This window comes from Meleagris gallopavo, chromosome 15 (genome assembly GCF_000146605.3).
Source record: "Meleagris gallopavo isolate NT-WF06-2002-E0010 breed Aviagen turkey brand Nicholas breeding stock chromosome 15, Turkey_5.1, whole genome shotgun sequence".
Taxonomy (NCBI): domain Eukaryota; kingdom Metazoa; phylum Chordata; class Aves; order Galliformes; family Phasianidae; genus Meleagris; species Meleagris gallopavo.
Genome location: NC_015025.2, coordinates 13,002,546 through 13,021,662, shown reverse-complemented (window position 1 = coordinate 13,021,662; position 19,117 = coordinate 13,002,546). Strand labels below are relative to the sequence as shown.

The following is a 19,117-nucleotide window of genomic DNA, read 5'->3' as shown; positions in this document are numbered from 1 at the left end:
CCTCACCTTCTGCAGGGCCTGCCGCTGCCCGCACACGCAGCAGCTCCATTTCCCGCTCCGTTTGGCCTAGGAGGAGCAGAGGGAGTCAGATGCGGCCCGCAGCGCGCTCCCGGCCCATCGGCCCGCACCCCACCTGCTGCGCCTGGAAGCGGCGGCACGAACAGCACCGCAGCACCCAACAAGACGCCGCCATCCCACCCTCGCCATGGCAACTCGCGCCTTCCGCTCACGTGACCCCGCTCCCAGCCAATCCCTCGGCCCCGCCTTTCAAGTCCCGCCCCTAGCCGCTATGCCCCGCCCCCGCGGCTGTGCGCCGCAGCGATGGCGCCGTGCTGCTCTGGGTGCCGCCTTCCGAATCTACCAACCAACCCCCTTCCAAACCAACCAACCAAACCCTTTCCAAACCCCTCACTTGGTCTGAGCCGTCTTCACAAGTGTTGATTGTGAAGACTGATTGCAAGCCACTGAACATAAGTTTGCAACGCTGTGTATGCTTATAGATAATAAGGTGTATGCTTATAGATAAGGGTAACTAAGCGTAATAATAACAAAATATTAAAAATAAATAATCATTATTAATAATAAATGATAAAAATAAGAAAAAATAAAGTGGCCTGACGCCAGTTACAGCAATCTAGCACTAGCAGCCAGGAGAACTCAGCGCTGCGGGCTGCTGTGGCAATCGTTGCTGAGCGCAGAGAAATAAAAGGCAGCCAGGGCAGCCTGGTGGTTCTGGTTCGTTTATTGAGTACATGACAGACAGACAGTGTAAAATCACATGTAGTATTTGTACTTAAAAAAAATTACAATAAATTACTGAATAATTAGTAAAAGCAGTTTAACTAATGGCTGCTCTCCAGCTACAGGGCAGAGGCAGAAAAAACAAGAAATATGTACCAGCTGTGAATACATACAGATAATGCCGCAAAGGAATTCACACGGAGAAGCACACCGAGTAGTGTTAATGGGAACATCCAACTGCAGGGGTCCTTCCCCTCCTTTATATGCCAAATGCCAGCCCGATCCTGCAGCACTTCTTGCCTTCAGCACCGGATCTGCTCCCGCTGAGCACCAGCATCTCCCCCTCTGGCCTTGTGAGGCAGATGCTTGTGCACTGAGATGAGTTTATCTGTTCAAACAGCATTAATTCGCCTTCCTCGGAGCGGATGCTCTACCACCAGAAGGCTGACTTAGTCTCTTCGTCTCTTCTCACTGAGCAGTCACTCGTTGTTCCAGTTATTTTATCTCTTTAACTGAAATGAAACCTACTCTGCTCAGGTTTCTCATAACAGACTGATGGCAGAGCATCACAGTGCTTTGAATTCTCCCTCGTTAGGTGTAAATACCTTCTGATATACAGTACTTTCTAAGAGCACGTACATGGCTAGACACTTCATACAAGAGATGTTCAGAAGGGACACACTGAGCAGCTGCAGGTGGCACAGCACTCCTACAAATCCAACCCAAGCGTACACAAGGGCTGACTGAGCAGAGCATTCTTAAGGGTCTTATTAAAATTGGACCCATCACTAGTTAGCAAAAATAGAGAATTAGCGAGGAAATAAATGTATTCTGTACCAAGAGGGAAGGTCCAGCAGAGCAGTGTGCCACTATTCTGTAATGCTGAGGCAGATTCACTGTTCAGGAGCACGCTCCCTTCTTACAACCATCATAAGCCCATTGATTGGCCTAATACTACTGCTGCACTGAAGTCAAGGAGCTTGTGGCTTCTGAGAGAAACTAGAAACAATAGCTTTCAAAGAACTGCAAAAGCTAGAAAACCAGGTTTGTCTGAAAAATGTCTCCTGAATGATGGAGAAAAGTGTTCATGTTATGAAAACAGCAAATCTCATCTGAAAGAAACCTGCAGATCTGAGAAATGTCTGTGTTTAGATCTTAGGGCGCTGGGAGCAGTGGCGCACATCTGCACTGTAGCTGCTGAGTCACAGAACAGCGCTGAAGAACTTATGAGACTATTTATAGGTCAAGGTCCTATAGCACTTGAGAACACTGGGTGAGTTCTCAGATCGGCAGCCAGAGATGAACAGTTTCAAGCCAGGCTGCATCTGCTGTGCAAATTACACAGGAATCTACAGCAAACAAGGGCAGGCAAGGAGCAATTACTGTCTGAAATAAAACTTCATTAAAATAAAAGATAGCAGAAGTCAGACATGCATAATTGATGGTGGTAATTCTGTATGTCAGGGGCTATTAGGTTCTAATGGCTCTTGAGAATGTAAATCTAATTCTGTTAACCTCAGGAGCAAAAAAAAGCACCTACACAGAACAGTCACTGTCTGATGCCCCTTACCAAATGGAATCTACTGTAATTGTGTAGTAAATGGTCTCTGAATAAATAAAAAAACAACCCTGAACACAAAATACCAAACCATCCTGCCATCTGCCACATTATCTCCCTGTTTTATTTCCCAAAGGCAATAACTGCTTTGAGGTCAACCTGACACAGAAGAAAGCTCATAGTCACTGGATGAACTGAACTGCCTCTCTACCTTCTTCTGATCTTTGATCTTTTGGAGAATGTTGACTTTTTTCTCAAAATAGTTTACAAGAGCTGTCTCAGTCAGCATGGAAGCCAAGATCTGCTCAAAGGAAATAGACCAGTCAGTATCAATGGTACTGCCATACCTGGCAGCTGAACTACCACCTTCACAGCCAACTAGGACCGTGTCATCTGCAATGTCTTCACACTGCAAGGAGCCTGTGCTGACCATGGAGTAGGAAGACATGGACATATCGTCTTTGGTTTCATCATCTGATAGCAGCTGTAAAGGAGAGCCTTGTCCTTCCCCTGAACCATCTCCTAGAGTTTGGTTCTCCTGCTCAGTTTTTTCAGGCTGAACCTCTCTGCAGGTTTTGTCTTCATGGTCAGTTCGGGGTTGCTGCTCCACTGTTGAGTTCTGACTCTGTTCAGATGTAGGCGACTCCTCTTCACTCACGGGATCTTGGCTACTGTTTGTTTTGCAGTCCTCAGACTTCCTTATGGGTCTGTTGGAGAACTTTTTTCCAACCTCCCCAATTCGCAGGAGGAGGCTGGCGACAGTGGCAATAGCATGGTACAGCTCTTGCTCTACTGGGTCCTCACTGAACATGTTGTAAAGGGTCTTGCATAACTCTATGAATTGTTCCTTTCAAAGACAAAGACCAAAATCATATTTAAGGCTGCAAAAATTGACAGCAGTAGATGAAACAACGGATTCCATGTGGACTGACTCCTACTTTATTTGCCTCCCCACAAAGTTGCAACTTACTTTACTGATTCAGAACAATCCCAAATTAGGCAAACTCCATGTTATAGAAGCTAAATTGAGACACAGCTAGAAACTTAATAGTGACGGTACTTTTGCTAATAAGTGGAGAGCATGCTAACATTCACTCCTGAGAAAAACTTCTGCCCTGCTACTCTTCTTTAGCCAGCTTCTACATATTTCCACAGTGGTATAAAAAGCACCCATAAAGGAAATTAAGAGAAAAAAAAGATCACACTAGACTCTTCTTCCTGTAACCACATTCTTTATCTCCACCAAGCAGCCTCAAGTTGAGGCAACGCAAAAAACGGAACAGCCAAGCAAGCTTATATGACTGATGGCTCACTTCAAACATACTGCTCTGGAGGGAAAACAAAGATTGCAAGTCTTACAGGAAAAGACAATCTGGGAGACATAGAATCAAACACATCTGACTAGAGGAAACAGCAGTTTGACAGTCAGCTGCAAGCCCACTAAAGAATTCAACACAAGCATGTAGAATTAGGAGCTTCTACAGCTCACTACACCAGAACAGCAGGGCAACCTAATGCATGGACTGAGCACACTAGAAAAATGACTGTCACAGTTCTTCAACAAGCTGTTAGTCATCTAACTGGAAACCTTCAGATTCACTTCTTACCTGACTCATTTTGGGGAGATCTTTAATAGTTTCCTTCTTGGACTCTTTTTCCTTGGCCCACATTCTTAGGTAGTATCTATAGTCCTGTGGGCTGGTACCTTTCTCCTCTGCAAAACATGACCAAACCTGGTGGTTAAAGTTTCAGACTTCACATGAGCACCATGGCAGCAAAGATCACATTAGAAGCAGGTTTTATTTCAGTTCAGGAAAGCATCTAGCATTTGAATGGCTGGAGGCTGCATTGTTTGCTGCTGGTATATCTGATAAAGTTCAGTAGAGCAAAAATTTTAACACTACTGAATTAGCTTGACTTCTAATAAATGAATTCTATTAGTCAATAACTTACCAATTTGTGTTTCAAATGTTATGACCTTGGTACATTAGAGAGTCAGAGCAGTACGGCATGAGAGAGAGCTATTTTGCAGCTCACATCCCACTTTACCAGTGTCCATGAGGGACTCCTTGAAAGGTCTCCTTGACACAACACAGGATAATGAGATTGCTAATGTTAAAGAGGCAAGGCTGGAATGTGGTCTATTTATAATGAATTTACCTTTTTCTTGACCACTGTCATTTCTTCTTCCTTTCTCTTCTTGGGTTTCTAAAAACAATGAAATTATAAAAATAGTCATTAATATCTGACTTTCAGGAACACAGCACATGAAGAACATAAGACAACTTGTATCCAAATACAATTACGGACAAATTAGGCAAATACGGACAAATATATCTCACACTCCCACTTCACGGTTGGAGGAGTGAACAGAACAAGACAGAAGTAAGAGGTGATGGGATAAACAGGAAAAAGAGAAGCCACACCAAAAAAGTGGTGAAGAGGTGAGGTAGAGGGTGAAACTCTAAAAGAAATGGCGAAACAAACATGAAATACAGCTACTAATGCCATGGCTTAAAGACAAAGAAATTCACAGCAAGTTCAAAGCAAGATAATGAATGGAAAAAAACAACAATACTGAACATATAGGATACGTGACTATAATGTGTACTGGCAATAGCTCATTGACTGAGCAGACATTTTGAGAGTGATGTGCAGAGTCTAACTGTATGGATCGCACTTCTGCTTCCCTATACTGCTGCTAGACCAAATAGGAAGTCCTGTCTTAGCTCAGATGGCCACCTAGCACCAAACAGTGCAATTACTCCTTTTTTTTTTTTTTAGTCATTACTGTATTTTTGTAAACATTAAGCAAAAAATGCACTTTGATTTCCTACTAACTAGTTCCTATTTTTTCTAGGGTTGAAACACAATAATAAAAACATAGTTGAACTGCCATAAAAGAGGAGAAGCATCAACTTGAGTATTTAAAATAGCATGTTGGTGCTGGTAGATAATATCAGTTCAGTATGTCCACATAATCCAAGGACTGACCTTGAGACTCACAGTGCAGGCAGAAATCCAGCTCTGAGACAAAAGGAGATACTGGAGCAGCAGTAAGAGGGGTTGAGGAGAAAGTATCCCAGATAAAACAGAAGAAAAGGCCACACAGAGACAGACAGAGAAGGAAACAAAAACAAGAAGAGAGACGATGAGACTTGCATGAAAAACCCAAGTCGAGGTGAAAGACAGGAACTGGCAAAAGCACACTGCTCCTCTTCAGCAGCATACGATTGTGCTTCAGAGCCTGCCGTGTCCCGCACGACATGGGTGCTGAGCAGTTTAAGCTCAAAACTTCTTTCCCATCATGCAATAACAACAGTCAACTCGAACACATTATAACTTAACATATTGCCATCGTGAGGCCATGCTTTGCAAAAATCACCAATCACAGCACATAGATTTGTGCTTGGATTCCTGTCTAAACAGAGGTAAGGACAGCAAGCGTTGCATTACCTTCTGTGGTAACATCCTCTGTGAAATAACTTGTGGCCTCCAAAGCAGACTCCGTCTCCTCTGGATTCAGAGCTGTGCTTACAGAGAAAGAAATGTTAAGATGATCTCTAAGGTAACTGAACAATAGTATTATCCATTTTGTTAGCAAAACTTATGAGACATCTCTTTTCAATTGTGTGTCAGAACACACCATGCTGACCATTAGCAGCTTATGGAAGCAATCACTCACCAGGAGGCAGATGCAGTTTGTAAAGTACTTTGAGCTTGTCAGTGAGGTCACCATGGTACATCCCACCTGCAAGTGAAAAAAAGCCCACAAAAACAGAGGGATAAGAAAAACAGCATTTAGGAATAAGAATCGCTCTCTACACACAAGCTCAAAACAAAGTAAGTTTCCATGCAGTGAGGAACTGCTAAACTGTACAAAGCTCTCTGCAGAAGCCACAAAGAAATCCACAGCAAAGTTTCATCTTGTAGGTTTACCACCTACTGTTTCCCAAAATGAGAGACTGTCTAGCAGCAAAAATGCATCTTTAGTTCTGCCTGAAGAACTAAATCCTCTAAGGCTGCCACCCTCCCTTCATAATAGTTCAATCATCAGCATCTCCTTTTACTTTTCTGCATGGAAGATGACAGAAACATTTTTTTGTAATATATCATCTCCAGAAATACCACTTACTCATCCCTGTCACAAACTCCTTGAAGTTAATGAGAGAATCCCTGTTCTCATCCAGAAGCCGGAACAGGCGCCCTGCGAGCACAGGGGTATGTGCACCACAGGACCAGGGGGTCAAAGTGATGAAGAGCTCTTTGAACTGCTCCATGTCTATGCGATACTGCTCCAGGTAGGGCAGGCTCTGATCTCGGCGGGCAGCTGCAGCTCGATTATTTCCCCAGTAGCAGCTCATCAGGTACTTTGCCTTTGAAGGGAAAGTATTGATAAGTCAGTTATATTATACTGCAACAAGCCATGAGAGTGGAGTCTTTTCATATAGCTCAAAAACAGCACCAAATGAGAAGGGACCTTTCAGGACACTCTGTTTATCTTGCCCATTATTATGAGCATTACTTCACTATAAACGAGTACGAAATGGAGGAAAAGAGACAGACTTCACTAAAAAACAAAGAACAAGTGAAAAATACAAAAAAAAAAAAAGTTTGTTTTTTGTTTGAGTAAAGTGAAACTCAGGCTTCATGCAAGGAGAGCACGCAGATTTTAGAACTCTGGCCTCCCTAAGTCTATAGCATCACACAATTGAGCTTGCATGCAAGTGAGCATAGTGTGACTGAGCTTGAGTGACTTTGGGAATTGCACCTGGGTGTACTTAACAACACTTCCAATGACAAATAAAGGCAAAGCACTTAAGTAATTGTGTTACAATTACACAGCAAGTTCAGGGCAAACTTGAAAATAAAAACTGAAGTACAAGTCAATCCTAGCTCCATGTTCTAAGTCACTTCTTTCCATTGACTCTGAACCCTCTCACTGAATGAGCATAATTCAAACACTGAGAATGAGGTCTGACCATCTTTACCAAAAAAAACTGTTCAGTAATAGAGCCAGTCTCACTGGCACCACATAGAACAGAATCCCACATTTGCTTCTTACCTTGAACACTACATATAGCTCTTCTAGTTCTTCAATAGAAAAACCAATGTCACCAGACACAGCCCGGACCTAGTTAAGGGGAAAACAAGGGGAGTAATTTCTTTCAAAGCTACCCAAATTAAACATGACTCACTGAAAAATCTGTGAACATATAAGCTAAGAAAATATTTGCAAGAAGATACGGGCAAAGGAGAGGAGAGAAAACATATCTGCTCCAATACTTCATATTGCTAAGGATTACAGGCCAGGAAGACAGCCTTTTTTTCAAGCAGAAACTGCTGACATTTGAGCAGTTAGTAAAAAACTACTGTTATAACTTCCTGTTTCTGCAGCCCACAGAACACTGTGCTGTCCCTTCCTTTTGTTTTTATCTTCAGATTCAGATGCACAGAAAAACAACAGTGAAAGAAACGGATGAAATTTTCCTCCTGGGACATGGGAGATAGTTGCAATAGATGTGGACACTCCTTTTTAGTCATGAACCCTTCTGTAAAACTCCAAAACATGTTAGCATGCTTTCTAAATGCCACTTTGTAGCTCATTTAATCTGGGAATCACATACCACACTCTTCTTGGCTGTATCCTCCAGAGACTGGATCACCTTCAGCCTTTGTTTAAAACGCATTTGTTCAATATCATCTGCCTTCAAATTGCTGAATTTCTATGAGAAAAGAAGCAGACTGGGTCAGCATCATATCCTGAAGAATGAATTATGCCTGTTCAATCACATGCTCTTTACAAACCATACTGACCCTTTGAAGAGAATCTAAAAACCCTACAATACTTCTACCAGCATTGAAAAGGTGAAAACAAAATCTCTCTATTAACCCCTGTCCCAAAAAATAAGTCATTTAGAATTCATGAGAAATCCATCATCAGAGGTTTCTAAAGAACAGCTGGAAAGGCATCTATCAGGACACAACTACAGATCCTGTAGTGTGGCACAGAGAAGAAACTATACAGCTTGCATTCTTCCAGCCCCATTTTATTGTAGGACCCATATGAGATTGAGCTAGAAACAGCACAGTTTATAAGCTTTTCCACTGATTATGTCAGCCAAGTAAAATGAATTTGGTAACACTCTTTTAAAAGAGAAACAAAGAACATGATTGTCACCAGTCTCTACTGACGCTGGAGAGATTCTTTGGAATTCACATTAGCTGAAAGAGTTTGGCTTTACTTATTACAAACAGGAGGATGAATGGCTCGAGCCTGCACTCCTTGGGCACCTCAAGCCAATAATGCAGTTCAAGTTCCATCTGCATAAGTATAACATGGGATTATTGGGAGAGAAAAACCAGTTGGGTAAAAACTAAGCCAGAATCTGACCTCATAGGATGTTTTGATAAGGTCAAAGATGTCAATTTCAAGTGGTGGGTCATCCCCACTCGTCAATAAGGCATGCAGGTGTGGAATAGGAGGTGAGACACTCTGCCTGTTAACTACATTGTCCAAATACCTGTGAAGAAAAAAAACACCCACACAGAGCAGATGCAAGACTCCTGGATTAATGTCAAGAAAGGAAAAGCAGTAATATCCTAAACACATAACTCCCTACTCCTTCGTATTATTAATCTAAATATGTAGAAAAAAATTCCCAGCAAACTTACAACACTATCCTCAATATCTCCCATGTAGAGGTGATTTTCATTTTAATTTTGGGATATCTCTTCTTTTCAAAAGTAGGCTCCCAGAGGTACCCTGAAGATCTCACAGAACATAGGATAGATTCACTTTTGAAGCAAGAAAATATTTTATTTACTATAATTGGGAAATATCTGCTTGATAAGGTTTTACATTACTAGAGGGCTATTCCTGCCAGGACTTGTTCTTAATAATGGATTAGAATTCTTCTCTGTATTTTGGGTAAGTAACCTCATGGAGTTCAAATTCAAACTGAGAAACAGGAATGTAGTATGCCACAAAGCAAACAACCCTGGATTCCTCCATACTTGAGCCAAAAATTTGTTTCAGCTGCCACAGAAAGCAACAGCAATCTTCTCTAGTGCTCAAGTTTCATCCTGATCTGGTATCTGTGACCTCCTACGTAATGGAATTCAGGGGAATGACAAAAGAGTCTCTCTTATCTGACAGAAAGGAATGATGACTAAAAGGGGTACTATCACCATTCATTTATAAATAAGAAGAATGGTACCTGCCCAGAATAGTCATTGCTTCACCTTCATCACAGCACTGTAACAACTTCTCCACATTGGCATCAAGAATGGCCAATGACACCTGCAAGATGAACTTGATGCCCTCATAGAAAAAACAGTCAACAATGACAACAGCACTTTCAAAGGGCATGACACTGAGGAAGAGTGTGAGAAACCAAGAAAGGGATATGGTGGAAATCACTCCCAGCTCTTGCATCTTTTCTGACAGCTGTGGAAGATACTCTCGTGTAAGTTCTTCAAAAATGCCCTGGTCCACCAATGCACCTGGGAAAAGAAACAAGAACAATGGCAGGACTCAAATTTGTTGGTCTCATGGTACTGTAACTGAGCTAATAAATTATTAAGCAAAACAGTGTAAGTTCACTTTAATTTCAGGTTCTTAAACTAAACAGAAATGAATATATTTGTTACCCTATTCTCAATAAGCACCACATTCATAGATGGAGATTATTCCCGACTCCATCTTCTTTGTTCAGTGGTAGCATACAGCTACCACTCCTCCTGTGCTTCCATCATACACACACAACTTAAAAGGGAAGAAGCTTGTCCTTCATTATCTTTAAAGTGCACCACATTTAATTAATTCTGAGGAAACAAAACATTGCTGAGATGCTGATGGAACTGTAGGTGAAAATCCAGGCTCCAGCATGAATTTGACAAAGACTCACCCACTACTCTTGTGTTGTAGTAATCTGGCAACATCCGCTCACATAAAGCCACTAGGAGCCAGAAAGCCTCTTCCTCATTGCAGTATAACAGCAGCACTGATGTAACGATGTTCATCGCCTGTGTTCCAGCAGCATTAAATATGCAGAGAGAGAGAAACATGAAGATGTTCACAAAAACTCTGTCATTACAGGTCAGCTGAACTGAAAAAGCATGATTCTAGCAGAGCAGTCTCATGGGACTGAGAGTCAGATCTATTTCCAGCTTTTACTGGTATCTGAGTCACTAGGTGACCTTGAGCCAATTTATCTTCCTGTTTCAGTTCCTTTGTTTGTGAGGCAGCAGATAATATAACTACTCTTTGTCAGGCACTTAATTTATGTGAAAAATGGGATTTTCCAAGTTTGCAGAAAAAGCTTTGATTGTAACAGAGCGATGTAATAAGAACCTCTAACTGCAGAGCAATACATAATATGAAATTAATTTCTACCAAGTTGTTTCACTAGCCAGCAGCTAGTTTCATTCGTGATATACTGCAATACACGCATCATCATTTACTTCATTTATTTGTTCATTTCAGGGAAACCAGGAGATGTCTTTCTCAAACTAGGGAAAGCTCTAGCAGGAAAACTGCTAAAAGAATTTGTCACTACACCTAACAGAAATGTGCAAAGTCTATATACATAAGAGATCCTTACAACATCACCACTTATTTCCGAATGGGCAGCATGAAGGAAAAGCATGAAATTGAAAAAAGAACTGCTGAAAAGCTCCAGTAGAGTCATGGTCACCATGTTGGGCTAACAAGTCTAAGAATTCTTTCTTACCTGACAGTATCCAATTGTTGGATTCCTGAATGCATAAGCTGTTAAGACTCTCCGGAGAGCAGCAATTCCCAACTCATTCTGGAAGGCAGGATGTTCTGGCATAGAACGGTGCAGATCTCTCTCAATTTCTTCTGTAGCAAGATTGTACTTTCCCATCGACTTTTCCACAAGATCTGCATAGTAGCCAGGATGAGTGACCATCTCATTCCAAGCCCCTGTAATGGCAAACAAACACTGCTTCGCTTCTTGAGCTTTAAAATAGAGACTTTATGCCCAGAGAAGGGCAGCTAGGAAGCATTACACCAACTCAGTAACTGCAAACAGATACAAAAGTATAGCAGTAAACCTGTTGGAGTGTGGGTCCCAACACTGAAATCCACACGAAGGCAATGAAAGAGCTACTATACTCATAAAGTCATGTCAGGAATGCAACCACTGCATTTTTGTCCAATAACATCACAAAGTATAATTCCTGTGGAGTTTGCTTGCGATTTATTTCTTCCGAAACAAGCTGTGATTTATACTTTTTCCTCTGAGACATGCAAAAAGCTTATTTCTGCAAGCTGCCAAAGCATCCTGCACTTCCTACCTGAGAAAAGGAGCCACAGTTCTCCACGAAGATTCTCTGGGATTCCTTTCTGCACCAGCTCCCTAGTCTTGGTAGTACGATACATACACATCCCTCTCCCATATTCAAAGAAATGAATGTTCCAAGACTCTTCCTTCATCTTCTCCTTTGCCTTCACAGGAATAAATATGGCCATTTTAGGAGATTAAAGCATTTTTATGCTCATAGGACAGGTGATTTCTGGGTACTCAAACCTAGACTTCACAAAAAAAAGCACTGTGGCATTTAAAGGTTTAATTCTTCCTGCTGAATAAAAAGGCTGTATGCTAATCTATGCTGTTCTGAAGCTGCTTGAAGTCTTTACAATGGTAACATGGGCTGTGCAGTGGCGTTAAATTTACACAAATGCAAGCAGAACCATGGTCTAAGATGACTGCCGAGGAAGCAGAGATATCAGATGTTCTCTGCTACTTTGATATGAAGAAATGTTCTTCACAGATAGCAGCTGCGTCCCAGAAGCACAGTAACACAAATTGCTCAGCCCCTACTCATGTATCTCTATACTGATACACTAAGCTGGTCAGGTTACATCTAGGCAGCACTATCATTGTGACAGTGATACAGTGCAGAGGTGACAGAAGCTAGGGAGGAAATGCACTTACAGAGTCTCAGAGCAAGACAGGAAATCTGCTACCTATGACAAATTATTCACAATTAATTGCTTTAAGTTAAAATATCATTTACCCCTTTGGGTCCCAAAAGCTCCTCAGAATTTCTTCTGAAGAGTTTGAGCAGTCCCTGGGATGCTGTTGGCACTTCACCAGCACAGAAGTTGACAGGGCGATTGCTAAGAGCAGATGTGGGGCTAACTGCAAGAGGGCTGCTGGAAGGCAACTCTGGAACTTCCTGGAAAATAAAAACACTTACCGTGATTAAAAAAACCCAGCAAAACATATTTCTACATGGCCATACATGGCACTTCTGCCAGACTGGAGACAGAGCTAGTAGAGAAGAGGTGGCAACTGTTCTGGCTTTTCTGTATTTCTTAAACATCCACCAGAACTATGCCAGTATTCCAACCTCTCACTCAATTTCAAGACAATTCACGCATTAATAGCAGTGAGCCTATGGGTAAATGATTCAAGACCCTGAGTCTGCTCAAGACAGTAGGTAAAGCTAAGCAGTGATCTCATTATGTAAATTAGCCTCTAGAGCAAAACAGCAAAGCAATTGAAAATGAGCAACAAAGCATTTGAGCTGAGGCAGCCTCCCTCTTTTGCTCATGGCCCAATAAAAGGAAATGATTTAAAATATAATAAATAAAAGGAAATGCTGTAACGCAGTGTAAGGAGGATTACTTTGAACGATGGGCAAATGCTCCTCCCATCTACTTCTTAGTACCTCACATCCAGGATCACCCAAATTCCACTTCCATTCCCTGTCGCTGCTGAGTGGTTTCTTGGATGGTGTTCTCTGCAAGAAGTCAGAGATTCTCTGCACCAAGAAATCTCGGTCCTTCAGATTGGCAAAGAAGAAAGTCATTTTACTTTTAGTGCTGATGGACAGAGGGCTGGGCAAGACGCTGGAGCTATCTGCCTTCTCAACTATTGTCACCTAGAAGACAAAGAGAAGGGCCATTTGAATCTAGCAGGTTCTCCATTATCTGCCAAGCACTACAACAGCTAGAAGCATATGAAAGATAAGACAAGCCTCTAGTCTTAATTACAGCTAATCCCCACCTCCCTGAGAGGAATGATGAGATGACAGGCCTCCTCTGCCTTGCTGGCAAAGCAGATGTAATTGTTGGAAACAAACATCTGACCAGGAATGTGCATCTTGTTGAATGGGGTCCACAATGTGCAGTCTGTGTGTCCGTCCAGGCATTCATCCTTGGGCAGTCGGAAAGTGGCACGGTAGCATTCATTTTTGGCTCGAGCATCAAGGTCTCTGGGGAAAAGTAAAGAGCCCTCCTCAGAGCTTTTTTCTTACTTGAAAAAAAATACTCAAACACCAATGTAAGTGTTCATTCCAATCACAAATTCCAGTCTGTGCTTTAATTCTTACTATTCACTTCTCTAACTGAGATGCCACCTCCTATCTGACTCCTCTTTCAGCCTTCAGGCATGCTTCACTGACAAGGTTTGTCCTGCAATACAAGCAATGCAAGCGCATGTTGGAACAGAAATCTGAGAGACTTAAATGTTATACTGGATTCTGAAACTGGAAAGAACAGGATTTTCAATAGTTTCTAGTTGAAAATCCATTCCAAGAACTCCTTGTCTGTATCTTCATGCATGAGAAAGATGCGAGGGCTTATGCGAATTAAGTACCAACTTGGGATGGAAAACCAACACTAGGTAGAGAGCTAACGACTGAAATCAGTGATGCAGCCCCTGGTGTGAGAAGAATCCAGGGGCACCTTGAAGCCTATGTAGTAAGGCAGATTTATTACTACAGTTCCTGTTTCTGTCTTCTCCTTGCTGAAAACACACACCTTTTTAGTGCAGAGATGTTCTTCAGAGGCTTCCTGGGCTTTGGGAGGGACTTGTCCTGTAGGAAGCTCTCATTATCCAGCAGCTGCCGCATAGCGATGTTAGCCAGCTGCTCCATCAACTTGAAGGTCTCATTGATGTTAAGAAACATGGAAAAATAAAGTTCACTGTCCCTTGTGCTCACTTTAATGCACTCAGGGAACAGCAGTGTAGCATTTTTTTCTAGCTGGGTTACATCCACCCACTGAATCACCAGTGTCACTGGGGGAAAAAAGTCACAAACAGCCATTATTAAAATTTGAGGACAAAAAAAAAAAAAGAATGAAGCTCAAACAGCAAATGTGCTCTTAATGAGTGGTATTTTTCTCCCCTTACACACAGGCAATTCCTTACTTCATGCTTTTACTGATTTCACCAAAAATACTTGGAAGTAACTTTTGGGAATGACTAGAAATACTACAGTGCCAAAAGGTCTTTCTTCCATCCAGCAAATGTTTCCAATTACAATTATTAATGCTTTCATTCTTTCTTTCCAGCAAGTTCATTCCGGATTCTGGAGAACAAGCTCTGTAAATACTAGGTGGTGGTTCCAAGCAAAACTCACCAAAGTCAAAATATTGCTTGGTTCTTTCATTCAGTAGAAGCAAAAGCCCAGGTGTGCAACCTGAGAGCCTAAGGCACGTGTTGAAAAATGACTCAGGCATTCAGTTTAAACTTCACTAAATGCCTCTGAGAGAAAGGACTGAACTACACTTGGGGCCAGAGCTCAAAACATTCATAAAAAGAAAAAATCCCATCAGACTAAAAAAAAAAAAAAGACCACATAATAGATCAACCAAATCAAACAGCTCATGGGAAACAGCAGAAAAAGACAAGTTTATAACTCACCCTCTTTGCCCAGAAGGAAGGAATAAAAACAGAGGTGATTGACAGTGAGGTACAGCCAGCCCTGCCTGGGTACACGTCCCTTCCAATAGCTGCAAGAATAGTAATTGACCAACTTCTCCACCTCTGGCATCCCAAACTGCTTCCTCATCTTCAGTTCAGCCTCTTTGAATTTACCTGGATCCTCTTCACTCTGAGGCTGCTGGTTCTTGTTCTCTTCAGCTATAATTCCCTAAAGGACACGGGAAGAGAGGCAGAGATGAGAAATGAAAGGGAATGCCTGCTGACAGATATAATATACACTGAAAGGTGATGGCAGCCATCCAGAAGACAGAAAGAATGTGACACAGCAGTTATCATTTCTCCTGTCAAGTCAGAGTAATAGTAAAGACACATAGAATGAGCAAATAGTCTGCTGGGAGCCTGTAAGCTGATTTACTTCTAAACACATGCAGCTAACGTTCATGTTTAACATCTGACTGAATTTCTCACAGCTGGTCAGGTAACTGCTTGCCCAGCAGCAGAACTGAAGTCTATTTTCACTCGTGACTGTGACAACAGGAAGATCATCTGCCAGAAAGGGCAGAACTCTGCAGGCAGTCAGGCCCCGACTGGCCAGAAGGAAGAACAAATGACCACAATCTCTCTCACACAGACACACAGCAAATACAGAGAATCTGACAGGAGTACTGGAAGAGCTTCAAATTGCTGCTGTTTAATAAAAAACCTGCACGTGTGAGCTTCTACTCTGGAAAATGTATGGGCTGGGAATCTGAAGTGTATTATGTGCATAACAAGCAGAGGCACTTGTTGAACACCAGTGGAAGTTAGGGCGCAGTTCCTTTACACCCACACCATCACAGGAGTGTGAGCACACTGCTTGCAAACTAGAATTCTCTCCTCCAGGTTTGTTGATACATCAGCCTCAGTTTAACCCTCATGTCAAAGGTATAACTTGCAGGGATTGTATCTTTACACTAGATTTCAGTTAGTTACCATCCTAAGCAGGCTGCACCTTGAGATCTATTGCTCCTAACCTCCTCCCCTCTACCCCTCCAAAAATGTTTGTCTGGTGTTACAGCCATAAAGTCATCCTGACAACACTGTATGCATTTCATGATACTTCCAAATGTGTGCACATCTGAAGAGGGAGCAGAGAGAAGCTCTGCAACGGAGCTCTCACTACCGCCATCCCAAGAGTTAAAAAACAATTCTCAGTACCACCTCCCCACTCTTTGTCAGGTTCTGAAGCCTTTCAGGGAAGCACACTCCTTACATGTATCTTGCCCTTGACAAAGGTGGTGATATCTTCTTCATTATCAAAGATGGACAGAGTCTGCAGTAAGTTATTCTCCAGCCATTCCCAGTGCTTCGTGATCTCCTTACGAGATGATCCTAATTGATGGGGTGAAAGACAAAGGGAAGAACAAAGAAAAAAACACTAGAACAAGCTCTTGTTTTTCTCCAAGTTTATAGCAGGAAACTAATAAATACCAAACAACAATCAGATGTGAAACACACTGACTGTCTACACGTCAAGGATATTTCATACACACCAACATTATGTTTCTAATGAAATGTTTCCATTGCCATTGAGGATAATAAGCACACCAAGACATCATTCCATTTATCAGTGCACAGCAGTTTTTTTTCCCCCCAGAGTAAAGCATTCCAGTGCTCCAGACAAAAAGTACTTCTTTAATTCCTGATATTCTAAAAGAAAACTAATAAACTTTCAGAAGAAACTTGAAATTTCAGAGCAATCTAACCTTTTATACCTAGAAAGGAGCAGCATTTTGCATGGGCAACTGTCAGGACAGAACATACAAAACAAAAAAAGCAACCCAAGCATGCCAGTGTCAGATGCTACGTCCTTTGTTTTCTTAAAATACAAAGTCTCAGTGAAACTTGTAACAAACATTAGTTGTATTTAATCATACTGCCCTCAAGCTTTACAATGGATAAGCTTCAATGTGTAATCAGTGATTTAAGGAATTCTGCTGTGAAAATTTGCTTTCATTAACATGTTTCATTCCTTTAATTGTTTCAGAGATTTGTGTTTACTAAAAGATTTCTTCAATGAGGTCAATGATGAAATGAAGCAAACAGCAGGAAACACAAACAGTTCCCTACAGCTATGGCTCTACCTGACTTTTTAAGAGGCAGCTTCAGCAAAAAAACAGTCTTTGTCTATTTGTACTTGGATACCTAACCTCAAAACACAACCTCAGCTAACGTGTGGTTGTTTCATAAGCAAAAATAACTCCAGGACCTGAAGTCTCAAAGCACTGCAGGGCTATGAATTTGGACTTCCGTGTACAGGTCAATGGATTAAACAACAAATATACATATATATATAGCTTCTGTAAGTTTACTTGATGTCTATTCTAGCCATTTGACATTGTTTTTAAAGCATGAATGACTTTGGATAATAGGAGATGACTGTCAGTACTCACCACATGCCACTGCCCAATACACCTGAGAGTCCTGGGTCTGGTGCAGGATACGGTATGGGGCAACTCTGGCACTGGAGTCCAAAACTACGTCTAATGTTCCCACAAGGAGACCTGGAAAGCAGAGCCACAGAAATTAAAGTAATGTAATATCAAAGCAAAGAACCGAGTTAAGCAAAAATTCAGCACTGTTATTACAACAAAACAAACAAACAAACAAAAACAGTATTACTACACAGCCTGTGCATTACAACTACATAATAAACATGAATCAGCACTGGTACTTGGTCAAGAAAACCAAGACGTAAATCCAGTGACTGCATGGAAATTACCTCTGAACCACCTACAGGCAGTCCCACTGTTAATGGCTGACATTTAGATGGCAATTAAATGGCCACTACAGCTCATTACGATCCTCTGCCTTCCTAGGAGAGCTCCATAGCAGAGGCAAATGTATTTTTCTCCATGGCATCTGGAGATATTGGAGAGGCAGCTAATGTGGGATGTCTTCATATTAACATTGTCTGAAAAATATTTCATAGAACAGAGCTTTGTCCCCAGCATGGACAACACTCCATACATCTCTTAAGGACTTTCATCACTGAATTCAAATGACTGCAAGAAGAATGTGAAGTCTCTGGGATCTCCTTGCTTCCGTTACTTACAGTGATTTTAAGAGACCGAGCTAAATACAAGAGCTTTCAATGCTGTTGTCTTTCAGCACCACCTATGCATACAGTATGGAAGATAACGCAACCAAAAGGGACTCAACCAGTTCTGGACAAGCTGTGACACTCCTGCAAGTGCTTCAGTTAAACAAAGAGAGCAGGAAGAGAACCCAAATTTGGTAACTTTTCAAACCGTGTTAAATAAAAGCAGGCACACTCAGAACAAAATGCTGACCACCGTTAGCATCTGTAAGCAAATCTATTTATTTCAATTGCCTGTTTATTAGTTAGATCAAATATTTAAGACGAACATCCACGTGGAGCTGGGTAATCCTTAAAGCAAATATGGATGCATCCAATTGGCAGGATCTTAGTTTTGGATCTCAGCAGGATCTCAGTTCTGGATCTTGTTAGGATCTCAGTTCTGGATCTCGGCAGGATCTCAGTTCTGGATCTTGGCAGGATCTCAGTTCTAGATCTCGGCGGGATCTCAGTTCTGGATCTCGGCAGGATCTCAGTTCTGGATCTCGGCAGGATCTCAGTTCTGGATCTCGGCGGGATCTCAGTTCTGGATCTCGGCAGGATCTCAGTTCTGGATCTCAGGCTTCTGTGTGGTTGTAGGTAGCAGGACTAAGGGCTCATTCTGCATACTTCCCATAACGGCGATGTGCCACACACTGACATACAAAGCCACGCTCGTGAAGCCGAGCACAACGCAACGCCCCCAGCCGTGAGCCGTGCCGAGCCCCCGGCCGCGCCGTGACGTTGGAGGGGCGGCCGTCGGCACGGAGGAGCTCTGCAGCGGCCCGAGCCGAGCGGAAAGCTGCCAACAGCAGCAGGGCTCACTGCTCCTGTCATAAAACCCGGGCAATTCCAGCACCCATCTACTGGTGCATCTCTGGGGAAGGGGAGACGGAAAGCCAACCGCTCGGTGATCCGAGCCGCCCGCGGGCGCTGCCGGTCCCGGCGCAGAGGCCGCCCGGCTGGAAGGCGTGTGGCGCGGTCAGGCCGATCCCG

The 19,117-nt window shown here is 42.3% G+C and overlaps 1 protein-coding gene across 1 annotated transcript; it reads right to left on the bottom strand.

Moving 5' to 3' along the window:
* Positions 1-724: 724 nt before the first annotated feature.
* On the bottom strand, positions 725-17,562 carry TBC1D9B (TBC1 domain family member 9B; the record flags this gene model as incomplete). Its single annotated transcript, XM_010719131.2, has 21 exons — positions 725-3,146; positions 3,907-4,013; positions 4,460-4,507; positions 5,294-5,344; positions 5,756-5,827; positions 5,985-6,050; positions 6,435-6,675; positions 7,365-7,433; positions 7,927-8,025; positions 8,694-8,823; positions 9,520-9,805; positions 10,210-10,327; positions 11,035-11,249; positions 11,624-11,774; positions 12,347-12,508; positions 13,004-13,216; positions 13,342-13,549; positions 14,097-14,355; positions 14,983-15,211; positions 16,256-16,374; positions 17,436-17,562. Coding segments are annotated over 21 exons (3,663 nt in total), but the record flags the coding sequence as incomplete, so codon positions are not given.
* Between the last annotated feature and the right edge of the window lie 1,555 nt (positions 17,563-19,117).